A 24,262-nucleotide genomic window follows, 5' to 3' on the forward strand; every position below is an offset into this window, starting at 1 on the left:
AGAGCTTGTATGAATAAAACAAATAAGAAATAGTGCTTCATCGCTGTTCAAAAGCTCCTCGGATCACATCATTTATATGTATAAATGTTTTCCAACTGTACAGACTAAATATTAAATGAAACAAATTACAATAAAAGGCAAAGAAATTTCTTCAGTAATCAAAATACTTTTTGAATGTAACTGTATTCTAATTACCAATGATTTAAATTGTAACTGTAATGGAATACAGTTACTAATATGTTGTGTTTTAAATACGTAATCCCGTTAATGTATTCCATTTCTCCCCAACTCTGACAATGACAGTAACATGGTACCCTGTAAAAACCGATTTTAAGGTTTAGTTGTATCAATTAGCTTTTTTGAACTGACAACTAAAATTTCATGCTAACTTAAGTTTTGATTCTATTAACTTGTACTTAAGTTGGATTAACAACCGTATTTGCCATTTCAACTACACTATGTAACTTTTTTCTTAAAAAAATAACAAAATGTTATTAATGAGAGAGTGCAACAAAAATCCATCTTTCAAACCATGTCTTTACCCAAATACATTTTGATAAACCTATAATAATGATATTATATTATAAATATTTTAGAGCTGTCGGGATGAATTTCGCGGGAAATTGAATACATACGTCATTCGCCAGTGCATGTTGACGTCATATCCATACACAGAGAAAATAAGATCCAGCTACTGTAGCACTTGTATGGTGTGGGAGTAGCTGAAGCTGAAAGTTTGTCGTCACAACGAACGAGAAAAATTGACCATGGATCATTCAAAACGGCAAACCTCCAGGGAATCACTTTGTAAAAACAAAGAAACCCCGAATAGTGCAGAGTCTACAAGCAAAAAGGGACAGCGACAGAGTCCGTAATAAAACCTGAATCAACATCAGCTTGGCTTTTCAGAGGTGGCGACAACTCCGAGATCTGAAAGGATTTAAAAGCGACCCAGAGATGGCTTTTTTCTTACTCAACAGGTAAGATATTTTATTGATATGGTTTACGTATAGTTGTGTAAAAGTGAAATACAATAATTATACTGTAATCTGTGCAGAACATTTCACTTGCTAGCACACGTGTATTTTTCTTTATAACGGCAATAATTTATATAAATAAACCCTCTAGTCCTAGGACATGTGAGTCTTGAAATTATGTTGACCACTGGTTGGTAACAATGACAATCTATAAATTAGTTACTACTGTGGTCTATTTGACAAGAATATCCTGCAGTTATAAAAACTTTAAAAGGTTTGACCTTATCAGACTAGAAATCATTATGTCTTATGTTAGACATAACATAAGCTTAGCTCAGCGAGTAAAGACGCTTACTGCCACCCCTGGAGTTGCGAGTTCGAATCCAGGGCATGCTGAGTGACTCCAGCCAGGTCTCCCAAAGCAACCCAATTGGCCCAGTTGCTAGGGAGGGTAGAGTCACATGGGGTAACCTCCTCGTGGTCGCTATAATGTGGTTCTCGCTCTCGGTGGGGCGTGTAGTGCGTTGTGCGTTGATGCCGCGGAGAATAGCGTGAAGCCTCCACACGCGCTATGGCTCCGCGGTAACGTGCTCAACAAGCCACGTGATAAAATGCGCGGGTTGAAGGTCTCAGATGCGGAGGCAACTGAGATTCGTCCTCCACCACCCAGATTGAGGCGAGTCACTACGCCACTACGAGGACTGAGAGAGCATTGGGAATTGGGCATTCCAAATTGGGGAGAAATGGGGGAAAAAATAAAAACAAACACACACACACAAAAAAAAATCAATGTTTCCAATAAGTCAAAACAACAGCATAAGATATGGCATTTACCTGCTCAGAGGACATGTTTTCAGATTTCTGTCTTTTCCTTTCTTTAGTTATTTATTTGTCCATTCACTCTGATAAGATGTCCTGTATCCATGTGTACACCGGTGCCTCGAACCACATTCATCCGAGCAGAGGAGCAGAGCCGAAGCACAACCGAAGCATTATTTATTATGCAGTTTTATTTTTTAACCTAGAGGGCCAAAAGTTACATTGTGTAGCTTTAACAAAGTTGACTAAAAAGGCAAATATTTGCCAGCATGCATTCCAACATGAATAATGAGGTAAGTGTTGTAGGCTTATTATTATTATTATTATTATTTTTGCGATTTGTGGACTTTGTGTTATTTATGTTGTTTTTGTCATCACTGTTAGTTAATAGTTGTGTGGTGATATTAATATCTTGTATTTTATTTAATGGTGTTTGTTGAGTGTCACCATTACTGAGCTTTGTATTGAAAACTCTGTGGCTCCCGTTCAAACTATTAGATGTCCAGCCCTTACTGGTGTTCATAAAGTTCTCTAATCAAAACATAAACATAAAAACTTTAGGGGATGCAATGCATCCTGGGTAACCTTGTGTGTCACAATATTAAAGTTATTTGAACAAATCCTGATAAATCCATATTATTAAAAATAAAGTTTAGTTAATGAGTTATTTAGTTGTCTTGATAAAACTTCTTAAATTCAAAGACATTGATATTTTTTTGTTAACGTAACTTGACTGAGTCAAAGCAAAAAGACAACTAGCTTAAGTTAAGTTGAGTGAACAATTTTTTTTTTTTTTTTTCCAAAAGACTGCTATGGTGCTACCATAGTTAATGTTTGTTAGTGGGTGTTTTTTGCAGTCCTATAAGAGTAGGATAAGGCCTTAACTATATTAAAGAATGATGATTTAAAGTGTAAAACTTGTGTAAATTGCAAAATAATGAAATAAAAATAATGTTTGTGATACTTTTTCAAGGTTTTCTGGAAAATTCCACATTCAGAGGGAATTAAGCTCTAAACACACACACATTTATATATCATCTATTCATGTAGTGACCTACTCCAGAGTCAAAGTCAAACATTCAATGTCAGCTTTGTTGGGAGCAAGTAGGAATGATGGAAATTAATAATATAGGTTACGGTATACCGTAAACCCTAATGCTGTCATTACTGGAAAAATCAAGTTGTCTTAATTAAACATTTCTTGAAATGTCAAATTTTGGTCTCATAAGTTCCTTTAACTTATTGTTCTTAAAAATCCAAAAGCCTAAGATTTTAAGTATTAGTAACTCAAACAATTGAGTACATAATTGAGGCTCTGGGGAATACCCATAATGGCTTGCTCCCTAATTATTTCATAATATTTCCTTGATCAAAGAGATCATATGGGGGCATTTAAAAAGGATTTAAGAATTCATAGAGGTTTTAGCTATTTAGTAGTATCATGTATGTTGTTTTGTTGCAAATAGTTGTTTCGTGTGATCAGAGTGATCTGTGTGCCCTTTGGTCAAGTTGGACCCTGTTAACGCCATATCAGTTCTCCATTCTATCCAGTCTATCCATTTCTGTGGAGAAATAAGTTTATTTAATGATTGACCTAGAATCAATTATAATCTTCTTTATTTAAGCTGTGTATTGCATGACCTAAATTTTAGTCCATTCGATTAAAATTATTAAGTGGAAAAAAACAACAACATTTAAATAGCAAATCTGATTTAAGTCTACTTGCATCTAGTTACCTTAACTTAAATAGTTCATTCTATATGATCACTAAGCTAAGTGAACTTAATTACACAAGTTTTGGATGTCATTACTCAATTGAATTGAGAGAACGAGTTTACTCAATCAGTTGAGTAAAGTCAACTTAGGGTTTTCAGGGTACATACACAGAGAAAGGGTGTGAAGCACAGAAACATCCACGTAATTTCCTGTTATTGAAGCTCACAATCTTCGATCACACATCAAGTTGCTGACATACAGATGTTTAAAGTAAAAAGACACACTGAAGGCCCGTGTTACAGCTAAATCGATATTTAATATGGAAAACAAGAAAAAAAGATGAAAGAAAACAAGTCTTCCTTAGTCCCCAATATATTACTATACATACAGTATCTACCCAGTTTATGCAATGTACATGAAGGACACGAGAAGAGTTAAAAGAATTAAATGACAGACTGTTATTGCGTGCTATTTGATAAAAGTTCCATTCACTTAAAAAAAGACGCACAATCACAGTTACTCATTCACACAAACACATGCACTCGTCTTGGTCTCTATAGTATATGTTGTGATAAATGAAAACAGAAATGATTTCAGGCTCACTTCAGCAAAGGCTTCTGGGAGGTTAAGTTTAATGGTTTTCCATCCACCAACATTCAGTCCGAATCCCAGTGCTATTGGAGGATTTTCCAACATCCTGCATAGCCGAAACCTTTCAGCAGCCGAACAACAAAACTTCTGTACATTTTAAGACAATTTCTGAAATACAGTAAACACAAACTATGGAAAAGGAATGCTGTCAAAACTAGTAGAAGCTGATGGAAAAAGAAGGAAATACCAGGTCTTGGTTGGATCGTAGTCCACCAAATCATTTGAAGATTTAATTTTAAGATTTAAGAGTGTTTTCTTGGTGCAAGTCTCGTAAACTTTCGAAAATGATCGCTAAAAATATTATAAGACATTATGCAGATTTATAAAACATTAAAATGGGTAAAAATGTGCTTTGAATAATTTGAACCTTGCATACATGTTCCCCTGTAATAATGTGCCTTCTACAGAGATCAAGATCAAATGGATCTCTTTGAACAATATCAAATTGGGCCAGTATTTCATCCTCAGACAGACTTAATTCATCTAGATTCAACAACAATGCAATCGTAGAACTGTATGCCATCATTGAGGAGTTGTAGAGTTTTGCTTTGCAGTTTAGTTGGAATTCGGTTTGTCTGGCTGTTGGGGTGAAATATTGCCATTTTTGCCGAATAATAAAGTCAACATGAAATGCATTCGCAACCCATTTTACTTCCAAAATGTGACATATTTTGAAACAGAATATTGACCAAGAATAATAATAATAATAATAAAATAAATAAAAAAATCGACCAATGGTTATGCTTTTTTTTCATTTGATAATATTGTGATAATATTTATCACATTAACTGGCATTAAATTACTGTATTAACTACAGGCAAGATAAAAAAAAAAAAAAAAAAGATGTATTACCTACAACAGAAGCTTAAAACAATGCCTAAATATCTATATGGCGATTGGTTAATATTAATCACTAGTCCACATAACCTAAGTGACATCAGCCAAAAAGAAAAGTTATTTTTATAGACAGAGCAAGTTATTACATTTCCATACAAATTCAGACAAACTTTTTCTTCAGAATGATAAATTGTGCAAAATAAGGCCAAGAAAACATGGTCAATTTTGATTTCATGTTGACTTTAAAGTGACCTGTTATAAGTTGGGGGAAAGAAACAGTGCATCTGATTGCACGTCAGTCCATTGTTGGCTCTATAACCCTCCCCTCTCACCTCTGAAAGGGTTTTTAATCTAACTATAACAGTAGTTCTGCTAGATCCAGGCAGAGCAATCTCCAACCCGGCTATATCCAAAGAACCTGTAAAATAACATTCATATTCAGAAAGCAAAACACTTAATATCATACCATCCACAGATTCAGAATAAACAAGACATAATAACTCCAGTGTGGGGGTAAATAAGGAACAAAAATAGGACAAACACGGCAAAAAGTCCCTCTCTTCATCAGCAATTCTGTCTTTTTTTTCTAGTAAAAATATCTAAATGTCCTTAAAACAAGATACAGTGGCAAGAAAAAGTATGTGAACCCTTTGGAAGTACCTGCATTTATTTATACATTTGTCTTAAATCCTTAAAATCTTGTACTGAATACATCATAATTTATGAAACGAGATTGGAGGTGTGGGTTAGAATTACTTTGACTTATAAAAAGCACTTAAACATTTTGAGTTTGCTATTCACAAGAAGCATCTGCTGACGTTGACCTTGCCTTGCAAAAAAAGAGATTTCAGAAGACCTACGGTCAAGAACTGTTGCTTTGGATAAAGCTGGAAAGTGTTACAAAGTTATCTCGAAGAGCTTAGATCTTCATATGTCCACAGTTAGACAAATTGTCTATAAATGGAGACAATTTAGATCTGTGGCTTCTCTCCCTAGAAGTGGCCGTCCAGCAAAGATGATTCAAAGGGCACACCGCAGAATGCTCAATGAGGTAAAAAAGAACTCTAGAGTGACAGCTAAAGACTTGAAGGAAACATTGGAACTGGTTAACGTTTCGGTTCATGAGTCTACTATAAAGAAAACATAAAACAGGCATAGTGTCCATGGCAGGACACCACGAAGGAAGCCACTGCTTTCCAACAAAAACAATACTGCATGCCTGAAGTTTGCCAAAGACCACCTTGACACTCCACAATGTAACTGGGAAAATGTTTTGTGGACTGATGTGTTGTTAGCTTAAGCACATTGTCTGTATTTGTGACTTTGATAAAGATGAAAACACATTTTATGACCAATTCATGTAGAAAACCATCTAATTCCAAAGGGTTCACACACTTTTTCTTGCCACTGTAAATTTTAAATGATATCACAATTTAAGAGAAATAAATAGTGAATTCAAAGGGAAAACAAGTTGATTTTTTTTTTTTGTATCCCATTGGCAAATAGTTTTTTCTTGTTTTAAGCATGAGCCTTACCAATTTTTGTGTGATTTCTCTGAACACAAGTCAAGAATATCTTATGCCATTTTGCTTCTTAAGTAAATTTATGTTGTTTTAAGGATGCTTGGATATACTTACTGGAAAACAAGACAAATAATAATTAAGAAAATGACTTTTTGCATTGAATAAAAACATAAAATAGAATAAACAAAGACAGCAGTGCTAAACAATACACAACCACAGTTCTGACAAATACAACATTCCTCCAGTTGGTTCTTTACGCCTAGAATATACAGTAGGCTCAGGAGTCACTGATCTTCTCAACATAGGATATAACAACAAAATGACGAAAACATATTTATGATAAAGACAAGAAAGAAAACTGTACTCAAAGGAAATAAAAACTAAAAATCTCAAGTGTCTATGGTTTGGAAAGAAACTCTGAGTCCCAATGGAGATGAATAAATGAATGAATGCCTTTGGAAAAATCTCATTATCTGTAGATTTCTTCTCCACTGGATTTCTAATGCTCTGATGACGCTACATTGTGGCTTTAATTTTCCATGTCTACCTTCACTGACTGGACACAGTCAGAATACTTCCAGACGTTTCGTCATGGTCACAGTTCTCCTCCAGGTTAAGTAGAGCAGGTGTCAGTCATGAGTGGGGTGCAAAAGTTCGCAGGGCCTGATACAAACTGTGAAAAAAGGGCCGATCGGTGATGTCTCGACTCCAGCAACGCATCATCAGCTCAAACAGAGAGGATGGACAGAGCGGCGGGGCGGAGAGAAAAATCTAGAAAGAGTGAGAATGTAATCATGATGAAATAAAAGTAGTTCATAAGACTCATAAATAAAAAGTCCAAATCATTATTGACTGCCAGGAAAACAAATCATGAGATTTTTTAAATTCTCTTCAATTAACTTCAAATCAAGCTAATTTGTGTCATTGCACATGTAACCCAAAATTTGATTTAAGATTATTCCTTTAAAAACCACAATTATTTCCCCTAGCCACCTGCCCAAGTGGCTTTGTTTTCACTTTAATCCATAGAAATATACAGTCCAGTTGTAAAAAAAATGAACTCAAACTTACTATGTAATGGCATGATGTTGAACTTTGGTCTGTGTATGTACCTGTCTTCCCTGGTTTCTGAAAAACTCTCCCGTGTTCTCAATGACCTGCTCATCAGACAGCAGGCTGTAGGGCTGCTCTTTACATAAAGTGAAGATCTCCCAGAGAGTTACTCCAAATGCCCACACATCACTCGCTGTTGTGAACTTCCCCTAAAAACGTTCACATGTAAACACACAATGCATCGATAGAAAGAAAGCCACAGCAGTAGTTAATTGAAACCAGTACAACTCAAATATGCATAATAGCACAAAACGATATATATATATAAACATATTCTTATAAAGGGGCCTTAAAGGAATATCCTGGGTTCAATACAAGTTAAGCTCAATGGACAGCATTTGTGGCATAATGTTGGTTACCACAAAAATTTTCGTCCCTTCTTTTCTTTAAGAAAAGCAAACATTTGGGTTACAGTGAGACACTTACAATGGAAGTGAATGGGGGCCAATCCGTAAACATTAAAATACTCACTGTTTCAAAAGAATAGCCACCAGATATAAACAATATGCATGTTAACATGATTTTAGTGTGATAAAATCACATACCTTTCCTGTGTAAAGTTATAGCCAATTTTACAACTTCGTTGCCATGACGATGTAATGTCAACAAACCCTAAAACCCTCAACTTACTGTATGATTTCAACAACTTTACAGCTCAAATATTACACAAGTTTTAACAGAAGAATTAATGTAAGTGCTTTTATAAAATTATAAGAACATTTCTGTTTTAAACCCTCAACAAATCGGCTTCAATGTAAGTGCCTCACTGTAACTTCGATTTTGGCTTTTTTTTTTAAAGAAAAGGACAGACGGTTATTTTTTGTGGTAATCAACATTATGCCACAAATACTGTCAACTGAGCTTAACTTGTATTGAACCCAGAATATTCCTTTAAAACTGAAATCGATTAAATCGATTACGTTGGTCACTGTCACACGTTGCCTCAATTCGTCGACTCTCATTGAAAATTATTGATGTCATTTTTTCCCCCCTTGAGTTTTACAGTAGGAGTTAAATGTACATTCAAAACAAACAGCTTAATATTGTGAATTGTCAACACTGAAATAAGGACATTAGCTCTGTTCCTACACTAAGCTGTCTACTTAGCATTTTAAGGTATCATAAGCCACTTTTCCACTATTGGGCCAGTGCGAGCCAGGGCTATCAACTGGCCAGCCGGGGCCAATAGTCTCAAGCCACGAGACCAAAATCGACCTGCGTCCCCACCATCAGGCCAATAACCCCAGTGCGTTGCCGTAAAACCCACCCTTAACACGCCACCCTGGTGCCAACTTCACACACCCTGTCCATTTCATAAGCAAAAGGGAAGCTCAAGCTGAGGTATCATGTTATTTAGTTATCTAGAATACAGAGTTTATATCGTTTGAAAACATTGGCTAGCTAGCAAGATAAGTTAGCATTGACAACTCACTGATTGTAACTGCCATGGTGTCCCGAGTGGTCTCTCCACCAACAGCGGGATGATGTCCCAGCACACCGTCCATGATCTTGAACCATGGAAAATTCTTTCTTTGGGCACTGCTTTTTCCATTGTGCATTTTAAAGGATTTGTACTGTACCCGCAATGTTTTAATTTTTCCTGAACCTGTTCCATTGTGTGCTGGTTACACAACCTGGCAAGGTCGGCGAAACTCCGCCTTTGACACTGACCCCGCCTCAATCCCCAGTTGGCTTTGTTTGGCCTAAGGGTAATCGCTGGGTCAAAGGCCATTGGCCCCGAGAAAGCCCCTAGGAGGCATGATGAAGGCCCAGATGTGACAGTGGAAACGCAACTGGCCCTGACACTAGCACGCCCTCATTTGGCCCAATAGTGGAAACGCAGCTATAGACGCTCCCTTGACGTAAAGGCTGTTTAAAAAGTTAGGCAGCAAAATTATACTGCTTTTCAAGATACCTCATTTTGTCAGAATTCAAAAGTAACATCGCATTGCACAGACGTTTAAAGGTAACTCTTATCGCCCGCTTGAGTACTGAGGTTTGTTTCAGCCATGGTAAATCAAGAACGCACCTTAAGCATGTTCAACTGGACCACATGTTGGCAATGCAGTGGCTAAGCGATCGCATCTGCGTTCATGTACTTGTGTAGAGTATGTTTCTGCCTTTAGGCTGAATTCGTAATTGCATACTACTCAAAATTGCGACTTTAGATCATGTAAATGCAACTTTATATCTTGCAACAAAAAAAAAGTTATAATTGTGAGAAATAAAGTCAGAAATACGAAGTCACAATTGCATGATATAAACGTACAATTGTGAGAAATAACTTCGCAAGTGCATGATACATATTCACAATTGAGAGAAATATAGTTGCAATTGCGTGTTTAAATCCTGCAAATGCAACTTTTAATCTCGCAATTGTGACTTCATATAAAGTACTCATAATTGTGAGACATAAATTCAGAATTACCTCTTATATTTTTCATTTTGTGACGGGATCTAGCTTCCATAGTTTCCTTATTTTTTTATTTTTTTTGGGGGGGGGGATTTTTCCCCTTTTTCTCCCAATTTTGAATGCCCAATTCCCAATGTGAAGTCTTTGTGGTCGCATAGTGATTTGCTTCAGTCTGGGTGGCGGAGGACGAATCTCAGTTGCCTCTGCGTCTGAGACAGTCAACCCACGCATCTTATCACGTGGCTTGCTGAGCGTGTTGCCACGGAGACATGTGGAGGCTTCACGCCATTCACGCCATCCACCGCGGCAACCACGCTCAATTCACCATGCACCCCACCGAGAACAAACCACATTATGGCGACCACGAGGAGGTTACCCCATGTGACTCTACCCTCCCTAGCAACCGGGCCAATTTGGTTGCTTAGGAGACCTGGCTGGAGTCACTCAGCACACCCTGGGATTCGAACTAGCGAACTCCAGGGGTGGTAGCCAGTGTATTTTACCACTGAGCTACCCAGGCCCCCCCATAGTTTCCTTATTAAATTAGTTTCATACATTGATATTTCATTCGTCTTGTTCATGATACAATGCAATGAGCACTTCTACAGTTTATATAAACTATATAAACACTCTTCCCTGTAGAATGTTCATTTTTAGAGACAAAACAACTGAATCCTTGTCAAATTAGAATGATATCTTAGTTTTACTGGCAATATATCCGACCAGTAACGTTACAGTGATCAAAGTAGGAACGGCAACTAGCGACAGAGAGTACAGAGAGTAGCGACACACAACAAAGTCGCTTAGTTGCACTCTTGGGCATGCACGCATAAACAGCCTCTCGTTCTCTTACCAGTAGGATACTCTCCCAGGCCATCCAGCGTATAGGCAGTACAGCGCGGCCTTGTATACGATAGTAATCACTACTGTACAGGTTTCTGCTCATGCCGAAATCAGAGATCTTTATGGTGAGATGTCGGTCCAGAAGACAGTTCCGAGTGGCCAAATCACGATGCACAAAGTTCAGAGAGGCCAAATACTTCATCCCAGAAGAAATCTGCACCGACATGTGCAACAGGTCAGCAATGCTGCGGAGAGACAGAAACAAGAGAGACAGTCTGAGACAGGGACCAGAGGTAACATGGGGATAAAACAGCAAAATCCCTCTAGATTAAGCCAAGATGTAAACTAAAAACTTAGGACTTGGCTTTGAATCGACATTGTGGCTTAACTTCAACTGAAGCTTCAAGATGAGTCTTTTCTTTATAGACTGACAATTGGCCAAGATGTGTTCTTCAGCTGAGTGCAAATTGCAGCAATGGTGCTTTTTTGTAACCATTCATAGTATGGAAAAGAGCAGCATGGTCATTCAGCTAGACATCTCCAACAGAACAGGTTTTCAAAAACAACAGATTTAAAAAATGTATTTACACTTCGTTTGTATGACTTGAAGCTTTTGAGGTCTTCGAAACGAAGCATGATTTAAATGTTAAAAACTTCCATACCTGGGGAGCTGAACTGACACTAAAAGGTTAAGGTTAAATCTCCAAAGGTTAAGAGTGTTAAACTTGACTGACATGTAAAATAATAATATTGACCCCTGTCTGCAGATTAAAGTCTGTAAATGTCAGTGTTATTCATAATGATGGCCACACCTGACAGATGGAATGTTGTTGGCATATGTGAGGGTGCTCTCTATCTCTCTCTGGGACAGGAACATGTTGAGGTCTCCGTTCTCCATGTACTCCGTCACCATGCAGAGAGGGTCCGAGCTCACGCACACACACAGCAGCTGAATGATGTTCGGGTTATTCAGACGAGACATGATCTTAATCTCCTTCAGGAAGTCATTCCTAACAAGAGGCAAAAGTCAGAAAGTCAGTCTGGGATCAGGTAAAATGTTAAAGGTCAGTGTTATCATTCATTACTAAATATTGATGGATGAGAATGAACAAGAAAAAAACAGTTATACTGTCTGACAGTTCAAAACATGCCAACAACTAAATTTCTATATATAGCAGATACATTTAAAAATGTATCTACTTGATAAAGTGGTAAAGAAACTGGCTACCACCCCTGGAGTTCGCTAGTTTGAATCCCAGGGCGTGCTGAGTGACTCCAGCCAGGTCTCCTAAGCAACCAAATTGGCCCGGTTGCTAGGGAGGGTAGAGTCACATGGGGTAACCTCCTCGTGGTCACTATAATGTGGTTCGTTCTCGGTGGGGCGTGTGGTGAGTTGAGCGTGGATGCCGAGGTGGATGGCGTGAAGCCTCCACACGCGCTATGTCTCCATGGCAACGCGCTCAACAAGCCACATGATAAGATACGCGGGTTGAGAGTCTCAGACACGGAGGCAACTGGGATTCGTCCTACACCACCCGGACTGAGGCGACTTGCTACGCCACCACGAGGTCTTAAAAGTGCACTGGGAATTGGGCATTCCAAATTGGGAAAAAAAAAATAAAAAAAATTTAGCTACTTTGTGTTCAACTCAATTACCAATTTATTAAATACATATAAAGATTTCTTTACAATTTACAAAAATAGACATTTAAAAATTAATCTACTTCATGTTTAAAAATGTAGCTAAATATAACAATAAAATAATAATATATATATATATATATATATTTATTTATTTTAAATCAACGTGAAACAGCATTTGCAACCAATTTTTCTTCTGTAATGTGTATTTCCGAGTGTAATATTCAATATCTTAATTATCAGTTAAAAACATGCCACATGACTGTGTTTTCTGAAACAGTTTTATAAATGACTTTATGGAAAACCAGGAGTGCCACTTGAAAAATTAAGTACTCAATTATCAATTTATCAAATGCAAATAAAAATGTCTTTACAAATTAACAAATAAATACACATTTAAAAAATAATTAAATTATTGTTTAAAAATATAGTTCAATATAACAATAAAATAATACATTATTTTGAATAAAACATTAAAGTCACAGTGAAATGGCATTTGCAACCCATTTTTCATCTGTAATGTCTATTTCCGAGTGAAATATTCCATATTCAATATTCAATATCTAAATTATCAGTTAAAAACATGCCACATGACTGTGTTTTCTGAAACATTAGTTTTATACACGAATATATGGAAAACCAGGAGTGCCACTTAAAAAAAATGAAGGACTGAATTATCAATTCATTAGCTTAGAATAAAAATAAAATAAATAAATATCTTTACAAAGTAACAAATAAACAGACATTTAAAAATCTACTTCAAAATTTAAAATAATAAGTTCAATTTAACAACAAAATGAAAAACAGCATTTTCAACCCATTTTACTTCTGCATGTGTATTTCCAAGTAAAATCATTTTAAATATCTAAATATTCTTAGGGCGGAACTTGATTTTATATATTGCAAACTGATTGGATTGGGAAAAGTATGCGTTCTATATAAGACCGCACCTGCATGCGCAATAACTTGCACAGAAGAATTTGTACCGTATTTTCCGGAAATTAAGTTGCACCTGACTATAAGTCGCAACAGCTCAAAATTGCATTGTTCAGAGGAAAAAAACATGGATAAGTCACATCAGCACTAGGACCCGGAAGCAGCCGCCTGACTTCCCTTCAGACAATCGGATATCAAACATGCTCCATGAAGATTACAGTGAGTGTGATGAAATGTCTTTTTGTGGGCATGTGAGGAGTTGCGCTTGTCAGCGGTCTAGAGTTTGTTACAACAATAACGTTATGATGGACATAATATTTAAATTGGTTGCATAAAGTACTTAGTAAATGCAAAATATTCTGAATTGGCAACTGTAAAATGCTTCTACCGTCACTATGACTGATGCTTTCATCGGTTTTGGTGTGCGTGTGTTTCACCGGCCGACATCAGTTACGTATAAATTATCGCAACGATAAGTCGCATCGGACTATAAGTCCTTTCGGGACCTTTCAGATGATGAAAAAAACTGTAACACAATGCAGCTACCAGTAAGGGCAAAAGTTTAGAGCAAGGTTGTGTTTTAGTTCATGTTTCCCTTTCCATTCCGAACAGTTGTTTTTTTTTGCAGACCTGGCATTGCTGGTGGCATCCGCTCTGAGCTGTTTAACCGCTACCAGCACCGGCCTACCATCTTGCTCAGGTAATGGGGCACCTTCTCCCAGAAACTCTGCCAAACCTTCTGCCTCACACAGGTGTACCTGAAAACGGGAAAGACGAGACGAGATGTAAGTACCAACATATATGTATAGCACATCTGTGTACAAACGGGTACAAAACCACCACAATGTACCATAGAATTACCATATTTTTTTGAAGTGCCTTGGAGTACCGTATACTGTAAATACCATGGTATATATGAATATAGGACTCATTCAGTACCATATCAAAGCACCATGGTATTACCATCTAATACACTTACTATTAGGGGCAGTGGTGGCTTAGTGTTTAAGGCTCTGGGTTACTGACCAGAAGGTTGGGGGTTCAAGCCCCAGCACCACCAAGATGCCACTGTTGGGACCTTGAGCATAGCCCTTGACCCTATCTGCTCCTGGGGTGCTGTATCTTGGCTGACCCTGCACTCAGACCCCAGCTTAGCTGGGATATGTGATTACAAATAAATTTCACTGTATATATGCAAAACATGTATGTATAATGTGTGACCAAAATAAAGGCTTCTATTCTACTATACCATGGTACCAACGCAGTAATTTTCTGTAAGGTTCAACTAAACTAAAGAGATATTATTGCACAAAATCCTGCTCGTTTTATTTAGATTTCCAGTGTTTTTCTTAATAAACATCCATAAATGGTTACTAATCACAGAGGATTCTGGAGTGTGGTGGTGGCATAGTGGGCTAAAGCACATAACTGGTAATCAGAAGGTTGCTGGTTCAATCCCCACAGCCACCACCATTGTGTCCTTGAGCAAGGCACTTAACTCCAGGTTGTTCCAGGGGAATTGTCCCTGTAATAAGTGCACTGTAAGTCGCTTTGGATAAAAGTGTCTGCCAAATGCATAAATGGAAATGGAAACACTGTAATGAATTTTATTTATCAAACATCAGGCTTTTTATTACTTTTTGTATAAAACAAATTGTAAACAGTGTACAGACAGAGCCTAAGTAACTCGGAATGAAAAAGACAAACCAAGTGTATCCAGAAATTAGCCAACAAAACACAGCAACAACAACAAAAAAAAACTCCTGTTGTGGTTTATAATAGGCGGCACAGAATTTTCTCAGTGGTTGTCACATGGTGAGTCGTGACACAAAAATGGGTCACAGGTCTGTTCTGATAGGGTTGCACACAGCAGGCAAAAAGCAATGCCAAATGCAAATAATAAAATGCAACTAACCATATAACCAAACAGTGCATACTTAGGATGGCTTATCAACTTTTAAAGGAATGTTCCGGGTTCCAAGTTATCGAAAGCATTTGTGGCATAATGTTGATTTCCAAAAAAAAAAGAAAAAAAAAATGAAAAAAAGACTTGTCCATTTGATTATTTAAAAAGAAAAAAGTAACAATAAGGTGCTTGAAATAAAAGTGAATGGGGCCAGTCCACAAACATTAAAATACATACAGTTTCAAAAGTATAGCCATAAGACATACACATTATAATAATATAATAATATGTTTTATTTATATAGTGCCTTTCTAAAACTCATGGTTGCTTTACAGAAATAGCTGAACAAAGACATAGATACATAAGAAAAAATTTGATTTTATTGTGATAAAATTAGGGATTTACCAGCGTTACAGATCACAGGGTTTACTGGCGTTGTCGTCATGATAATGAAGTTGTAATTTTGGATATAGCTTTATACAGGTAAGGTACACTTTTTGTCAGGATCCTGTCACCTTTGTCATTAAGGTTTATTGTGGTGATATCTCAAATCTCTCTCTCTCTCTCTCTCTCTCTCTCTCTCTCTCTCTCTCTCTCTCTCTCTCTCTCTCTCTCTCTCTCTATATATATATATATATATATATATAAAAAAAAGGGGGTGGCTCAGCGGTTAAGGCTCTGGGTTACTGATCAGAAGGTCAGGGGTTCAAGATGCCACTGTTGGGCCCTTGAGCAAGGCCCTTGACCCTATCTGCTCCAGGGGCGCCGTATCATGGCTGACCCTGCACTCTGACCCCAGCTTAGCTGGGATATGTGAAAAAAAATAATTTCACTGTATATGTGCAAATGTATAATGTGTGATAAATAAATAAAATACATTATTAGCTCATTTGCTTCACCTGCTTTCCTAATTACCCTCCTAATTTTCTTTCCTATTTAACCCCATTGTGTTTTTTTGTCTTGTGCCAGTTCGTTGTAGTTTATCACCCTGTTAGGTTCTCCCGTGTCTGTTCCAGCCCAGAGCATCGAACCCAGTCTGTTCTGCAGTGTTCTGCCCTGGACCTTTGAGTTTTCCACTTCGGGGTAGTTTTTGTTTGTTTTATTTATTTTTTTGAGTATTAAATAAAAGCCCATTCTTCTCACTTTCTACGAGTCCTCGCCCTCTCTTCTACTGATCCTGACACTTTCATCACACTAAAATCATTTTAGCACATATAATCTTGTGGATATACTTTTGAAACCCACATTCACTTAAATTGTAAGTATCTTACTGAAGACACAATTTTTGCTTTTTCTCTTTTAAATAAACAAGGGACTAGTCAAAATAATAATTTTTTTGTTGTAATCAACATTATACCAAAACTAAAGTCGATTGAGCTTAACTTGTTTTATAGGTGCACTCACTAACTTTTGTGTTTATGTCGTCATGGATTTACACTGACACCTAATGGTGTGGATGCAGCATAATTTAAAATCAATAGTTTTCAGTTATTGACGCCATTGTAGAAATTCACTGTTCACATCAGCCATTATAATTGTAATCCAAGAGCTAAAGTGTCCAATAACAGGGTGGTTACTGAGATTAAGCAAGTAGTATTCTGCTAGTCATGTGATTCTAACATGGCCGCCCCCATGAGGGGACCCTCCCCAAGTAGTAATAAGACAGCTTTTATAAAGTTACTGATATGACTGGAGTCTTCATCTCATGTGAGTTGTCATGATTTTATACATATGTTTCAAAATTACAATTAATTTCTTTAGGAGTAAAACTTTTTTATTGAGTGCACCTTTAAACCCGGAAGATTTCTTAAAAAAGGAGAAACCGTTTTCGATGTCTTTTGTTGTTGACATCAAATGTCAGGCATCCAAACAAATTTTTTTTTTAGCAAGTTCATCAGATTGATAACATGGCTAATACTAATACAACTAATATCCAAGTGTTTGTTCCATCTATTGTAATGATTGACGGCCAACACTTTGATGTATGTGTGGGGAGATTGTATGTGTGAGCTCAAGTATAATAGGCTGATGGGTCGCCACTTGATGTCCAATGTGAAATTTGAACCACTTGAGAACCACTGATCTAGACTCACCTCCCCAAACTGGCCTTCTCCCAGTTTCTCTCTAAACAGCAGTCTCTTTCGAGGGAACTCCGCCACAGAGATGTCCTTCCTCGTGAGGGAATCGACAGTGAGGGCAGGAACGGCGTACATGTTGCTGCCAGTGACTCCCTGCAGGCTGATGATGTCAGTCTCAGCATAGTGAGGCACACTGCTTTGAAAACACTGGTGTGGGGTGCATAGAGTCACATCTGGCTCAGCATAACCGCCGCTACAGGCTACAGAGAGAGAAAAAAGGAGAAGATGGAAAATAGCGGAACAGGTCAACTTCAGTAATTCTACTGGCCGGTGAAACACACGCACACCAAAACAGATGAAAGCATCAGTCTTAGTGATTCTCACTAAGAATCTTCTCTGGTTATTGCATCATCTGCGTCCTATTATTATGAATCTATTATCCATTCCCTTCTGAGCATTGATAACATTAATAAGAAGTTGGTTGTGTAAATGGGCTGTATGCAATGAATGCAAATCATGCCTACTATTAATAGTGATTGTTAGGGACATCAATCGATGTTCCACTGTATTTTCAGAGTTTGTACATAAACTTTATTAACACCTGCTGGTGGATTCTTCAAACTGCAAATGCAGGAACTGATTTTAGACTGCGCCGAGATTAGACGTGCTTTTCAGGTGACTTAGCGCAGTGGCCTATTTCTTGGGAAAATGGCAAATTGTGCTTTGTGCCACTTCATTAACCCGCGCCCACTTGCACTGGCATGAAAATTGTGCTTAGAATTAGTTCCGTTGCACATAGCACTGCGCCTGGTGCGGTCACGAAAATAGAGGAAAATAGAGCCCTTATTCTCTAACTTTAAAAAAAAGTGAAGGAATATTTTATATTCCTCAAAATGCTTCTTAAGAAGGTTAACCATCAATGTTTACTGCTAGATACATTTTTACAGCTTCTTAGAATTTAAAAACTGAAGATAACTTACAGTAATTTTTCATAAAGGAATATTCCGGGTTCAATACAAGTTAAGCTCAATCTACAGCATTTGTGGCATAATGTTGATTACCACAAAAAATAATGTTGACTCGTCCCTCCTTTTCTTTAAAAAAAGCAAAAATCTGGGTTACAGTGAGATAATTACACTGGAAGTCATTGGGACCAATCTTTAAACATTAAAATACTATTTCAAAAGTATAGCCACAAGACAATATGCGTGTTAACATGATTTTAGTGTGATCAAATTGCTTACTAAGCTTTTCTGTGCAAAGTTATATACAATTTGACAACTTCGTTGCCACGGCGATGTTATGTCAACAAACCCTTAAACCCTAAAATGACTATAAAAATGATGATTTAAACAACTTTTCAGCTCAAATAATGTATGAGTTTTAACAGAAGAATTAATTTAAGTGCTTTTATAAAATTATAAGCTTCATATTTCTTGATTGGCCCCATTCACTTCCATTGCAAGTGTCTCACTGTAACCCAGATTTTTGCTTTTTTAAAGAAAAGGAGGGACGAGCTGAGATACATTTTTGTGGCAATCAACATTATGCCACAAACACTATCAATTGAGCTTAACTTGTATTGAACCCGTAAAATTCCTTTAAGAAGATTTTCGTGAAGCCCCAGGTAACTGTTTAAGCATGGCCAAAAAAAAAAAAAAAGAATTGTGCTAAATGCAGTCTGCAAAGTGCAATTCCTCATGTTGCATCCATACAACAGCAGTAAAGGGGGGCTGTGAATAAGACACTAAAATACTGCACACTAAAGTGGTGCAACTGTTTGCTCAAGAGATGTCTGAGTGTAAGAAACTGCAGGACATCAACAAAAGGCACAGGAAAATTTTGCATTAACTCTTACCCTTGGAAAGTCCTTCAGTCTGGTAAAAGGGTCAGATGGAGTGTATAGACAGCACTACTGCAAGCACAGGCAAAACAACATAAAACGGAAGAAGGAAAAGAGAAAAACGTGTTTTGGCAGGCAGCATGCAAACTATTGAGGAAACAAGTAAAGAGTCAACTAAGTTCATATTAAAAGCGTGAAACAGAGAAGCGAGGAAGAGAATCTCTCTTAACGGGAAGAAAAAGTAAATAGGTCCATTTTAGAAAGGCCATCAAGGAACGAAATATTCAGTATTGGACGTTCAAAACAGTAGGCAGCAAAATCATGCTGAAACCTTGTTTTTGTCAAAAACTACAGCACTATTGCAAGTATCCTTCACACATAGGACAATACCAAAATGCATGGCAAAAGCTCACATGTAAGACGGCAGAAAGAGTCAGGGAATGTGGATTGTTCTATTCAGTAATAAAAAGTATTGACAGAAGATACTGTAGTTTTATCTTGCACTATTTAATTGTGCTTATTAGAATATTGAATCATTAGTTTAGCAACATGCTAACATCAGACTCTGTTGGAATGTACTGTACTGTAAAGCCCGAGGTATACTTACATTTTGACGCGAACACTCAGCGTCTGCGTCCAGTCGAACACGAACACAGTTTTACTGAGCAACCACTGGGCAGTGCCCTGATGATTCTAATTGCCTGTTTTCTGTTTCTGATCTCGAGATAAAATGTCAAACTAACCGAAACAAGTGATCCAGATGGATAACAACAACCATTTGTGTTATTTGGCATTCAAAATGAATTTTACGCTCAACTTGTGCAGTTGTTGGCTGTCATAACTACTCAAAGTGGTTAAAATTATCTCATTATTCACTTACTCTGATGCCATTCCAGATGTGAATGACTGTCTTTCTTCAGCAGAACACAAATGAAGGTTTTTAGAAGATAGAGCTGTCAGGTCCTTATAATAGAAGTACACAGGTGCCAGCACTTTGACGGTCCAAAAGTCATATTTAGGCAGCATAAAAGTAATCCACACGGCTCCAGTCGATCAATGAATGTCTTCTGAAGCAAATCGACACGTTCGTGTAAAAAATTAATCGATAATTAAAACGAGCTCTTCCTGCCAGCAGCTGACGCGAAGCGTGACGTAAGCGCGTCGGCAAGTCCATACGAGAATTCGGAAGCGGTGCTTATTTACAACAGAAGAACGAACGTCACGCGAGATTTCGCCATTTCAAACAGAATCAGAGCCCTGGATGGAAGCGCTGATTTAAAGTTAAAAACGTTTTAATTATTGACTATGACTTTTGGACGTCAGAGTGCTGGCACCTGTGTACTTCTATTATAAGGACCTGACAGAGCTTTATCTTCTTCTAAAAATCTTCATTTGTGTTCTGCTGAAGTAAGTCATACACATCTGGGAAGGCATCAGAGTAAGTGAATAATAAGAGAATTTTCATTTTTGGGGATAGTCATCTCGACTATCGGCACTACAGAGCCACATGTTTTTTCACAATTTCTAAAAATGTAATACTTTACCCACTAAGAATATACGCTGATGTGGGTGAAAACACTGGAGACCGGAAACTGAACACCTTCACGTTCAGGAAAAAGGTGTATACTCCATATAACTGTGCGTGCATACACAGGCGGCTGGGGCATGCGCGCTACAACTGCTGAGACACTGGACTCCCTCTTTAGGAGTTTAGACCCATAAAGATGTCTTTAGACTCGAGTTATACAAATGCAGGTATTTTCAGACCCCCTCACACACGCGCTCTTGACTTGAACATCTACTGTTGTTGTTTTTACCTTCATCTCCTGATGTCTAGCGGCGATCACATCTTTTTCTAGCTCTTCTTCGTGACAGCAACGGCTCAAATGTAAGTGTTGCCACCTTGTGGACCCACTAATTAATGCAAATAACTGCAGGCGCATGCAAATTCTGCGTGTTCAAAGACACGTGGTTAGAATAATGAGGCTGTGCGTGTTCAGTGCTCGTGCACTCTGCTGATGACAATATTTGCGCTCAGCGTTCGCGTCTGACCAAAGTATACTTTGGGCTTTAGCTGTTGGTCTCAAAGTAGGTGGAGCTCCAGGTCACACCTACCGATGACGAGGACCAATGGCAGTAAGAAGGTGTTTAGCAGCCGGTAAGAAGTTTTCCAGAAAGTTCACCCTGGCGAGCTTTTACGACCCACTGAAACGAACTCAGAAACACCTTCGTTTTGGACAGATTTTGTTTTAAATGACATCACACCCGTTCTTTTGTATAGTGTGCAGGGGCCTTAAAGCTTTTTTTTTGTTGTTGCTTTTTTTGTATGAAGATAATAAAAAATTAGGGAGAAAATGTGCTTAATTGACATGAAAAAATCTTAAAATGGTCCTTAAACTAGGCTTCGCATGTGTGTGTGTGTTTGTTATATACCAGCTCAGGTAATGTATGTGTATGTGTGTACCAGAGTCCTCTGCGCTTTGAGACAGCTCTGGCAGTTTGTTCCTGAATGCCGCGGGATCCTGATACTGGGGGTCCAGCAGGAAGATCCTCTCATACGGGGGGTCGAGGGAGATGCGGGGGGGCACTGGGGGAGTCTGCAGGATTATAGTGTCACTGCAGGAGGAAAGACGGACAGTCACCTCCTCCTCTAAAATGCGCCTTGGAGCCTTAGAGAAAGAGAGCGAAAGGAGTGAAAGAGATGTACATAGAGATTTTGGGTGTTTAAATTTGTAACATTTGTTCTAACATTGTAAAGTTGTAACATTACCGGAAAGGTTCTGTTTTGATGCTACTGTATGTGTTAACAAGGCCGTAAGATTAAAGGTTTGAGCTCGCACAAGGCCAGGACATGCTGATGTAAGAAGTCTGCTTTGGGCCAATAATAAAGTTCTAACGGGAGATCATGTAATTACTCCGTGCCATTTAATGCTTGTAACTCAGGAATAAAAGAAAATGTAATGAAATTGAAAAGATAGTGAAACTAAAGTGCTTCTTTTCATCCGAGCAGATGAGGAAATTTGTCGACATCTTACAGGAACAGTAAGTGATTCCGTTACTTATGATAAAATAACTAGCCTTCGAGGAAGAGGTTCAGTATAAAGGTAATTTCCGGCACATGACATCACAGAGTTTAACGACAATTTGGCGCTGATGTGTGAATGGTAGCAAAACACTGTTGCATGAGTGAATGGTAAATGTGTTACATTTACCAGAAAAGGCAATATGGCAATTTTACTGCAATTTAATGGGTTTCATCTGTGAAAGTAGCTTATGTAATTGCTGTGTATGCCTGCTAAAAATGTCGTTTTAGGGGCCGTTCAAACCAAAAGCAACATTGCGTCTCTCTGCGTCCTTTTTTTTTCCCTATGTAAACATGTGCTAGACAGATGCCTTTGACGATTGCACCATGCCTCAATGTTTTTTCAGTGTCTCATGCAAGAGTGCAGCATTTTAAAGACGCTGTGTGAAGTTAAATGAACTTGAACATCTAAAAATGTCTGCCGTTCAGACTTTGCTCTAAAAAAGCTAGACGCAGTGCAACAAATAGAAAAGAATGCAGGTGTCTTCAAAAGCTCCTGCGCGAAACAATGAAAAAAACAGCGAGACGTCCATCTAGCGCATGTTAACATAGAAAAACAATAAAAAAAAAAAGCGCATACGGACACAAAAACATGTTTGGTGTGAAAGGCCGCTATGCAGCTCTATTTTTGTATGCATTTTTATTTTTAACATTTTAATGCTGAATGTGAACGTATGAATTCGTGATACTACTTAAACATTTTACATTTGGTTGGACAACACTTCATCTCCAAAAGAAAGACGCAAACATGGACACTCACCTTCTCCAGGACTTTGCACACATATTGGCACCAGAGAATCAGGAAGATGATTACCACCAGCAGGAGAATAATAGTCACCAGACAGCCAATCAGAATTGATGTACTGCCCTCTTCAGGAGAACCCGTCTTTGATGGTGTTGTCCTGTCCTCTGTAGAACACAAAGGGTTTATAAAGGTAATTCATACTCTGATACAAGTTACTACAGAGTCCAAGCATATTCTTTGAAGTCAACATGAAACGTTTTACACATTACTTTGAAATGTGACGTGTTTTCAATTGATACTGAACACTCAATGAAAATGACTCTTTATATTAAAGGTTGTTAAAGGAAAGTGGTTAAAATAAAAGCTAGATGACGATAGCCGAAAGGCAAAGTTATTAGTTAAGTTACTATATTTTTCTTTGGAATAACATGCATGATGAATCGTTCGCAATAAGTCAAACATTTTGATTTGATGTTGACTTTAAGAAAAATACTGTCTTCTATCAGCACCATGACTCTTTACCTCAGTGGTTCTCAACTTTTTTTTATGAACGCCCCCCTACTTCATTCCCTTACAGAAATTTATAATAAAAGTGATATTGTTAATATACACTGATCAGCCACAACATTAAAACCACCTGCCTAATATTATGTAGGTCCCCTTCGTGCTGCCAAAACAGTGCCAACCCGCATCTCAGAATAGCATTCTGATATGATGATATTCTTCACACCACAATTGTACAGAGTGGTTATCTGAGTTACCGTAGACTTTGTAAGTTCGAACCAGTCTGGTCATTCTCTGTTGACCTCTCTCATCAACAAGGTGTTTCTGTCCACAGAACTGCCGCTCACTGGATGTTTTTTGTTGATTTTGAGTTGGATGCAGATGTAAATTTACTCGTATCAACAAAATTAAGGTTATCTATAACATCTATAAAAAGTAAACCAGTTGTATTTTCTTACACTCAAAACAAAAATATTTTAGCCTATTTTTTAGGATTTACGCATTTCCATTTCATCCTAAAAAAAATGGTGTATTTTGCATTTGCCCTTTTGAAATTTGAAATGTATTCATTATACATATATATATATATATATATATAAAAATTTTTTTTTATAGTTTTAACAGTGGTATTTGTA

General features: G+C 37.6%; 1 protein-coding gene across 1 annotated transcript in view; it reads right to left on the reverse strand.

Annotated features, from left to right (window-relative positions):
* Nucleotides 1–4,127: 4,127 nt before the first annotated feature.
* ddr2l (discoidin domain receptor family, member 2, like) overlaps nucleotides 4,128–24,262 on the reverse strand; it is a 71,451-nt gene continuing 51,316 nt past the window's right edge. Inside the window, exons 10-17 of the mRNA XM_051679766.1 lie at nucleotides 23,139–23,287; nucleotides 21,761–21,965; nucleotides 17,469–17,713; nucleotides 14,100–14,227; nucleotides 11,705–11,902; nucleotides 10,903–11,137; nucleotides 7,636–7,785; nucleotides 4,128–7,294 (exon numbers count right to left, since the gene is read on the reverse strand). Coding sequence (XP_051535726.1) covers nucleotides 7,157–7,294; nucleotides 7,636–7,785; nucleotides 10,903–11,137; nucleotides 11,705–11,902; nucleotides 14,100–14,227; nucleotides 17,469–17,713; nucleotides 21,761–21,965; nucleotides 23,139–23,287 — 1,448 coding nt within the window. The 3' untranslated portion in view covers nucleotides 4,128–7,156. The remainder of the gene's footprint in view (nucleotides 7,295–7,635; nucleotides 7,786–10,902; nucleotides 11,138–11,704; nucleotides 11,903–14,099; nucleotides 14,228–17,468; nucleotides 17,714–21,760; nucleotides 21,966–23,138; nucleotides 23,288–24,262) is intronic.

Source organism: Myxocyprinus asiaticus, chromosome 3 (genome assembly GCF_019703515.2).
Source record: "Myxocyprinus asiaticus isolate MX2 ecotype Aquarium Trade chromosome 3, UBuf_Myxa_2, whole genome shotgun sequence".
Classification (NCBI taxonomy): domain Eukaryota; kingdom Metazoa; phylum Chordata; class Actinopteri; order Cypriniformes; family Catostomidae; genus Myxocyprinus; species Myxocyprinus asiaticus.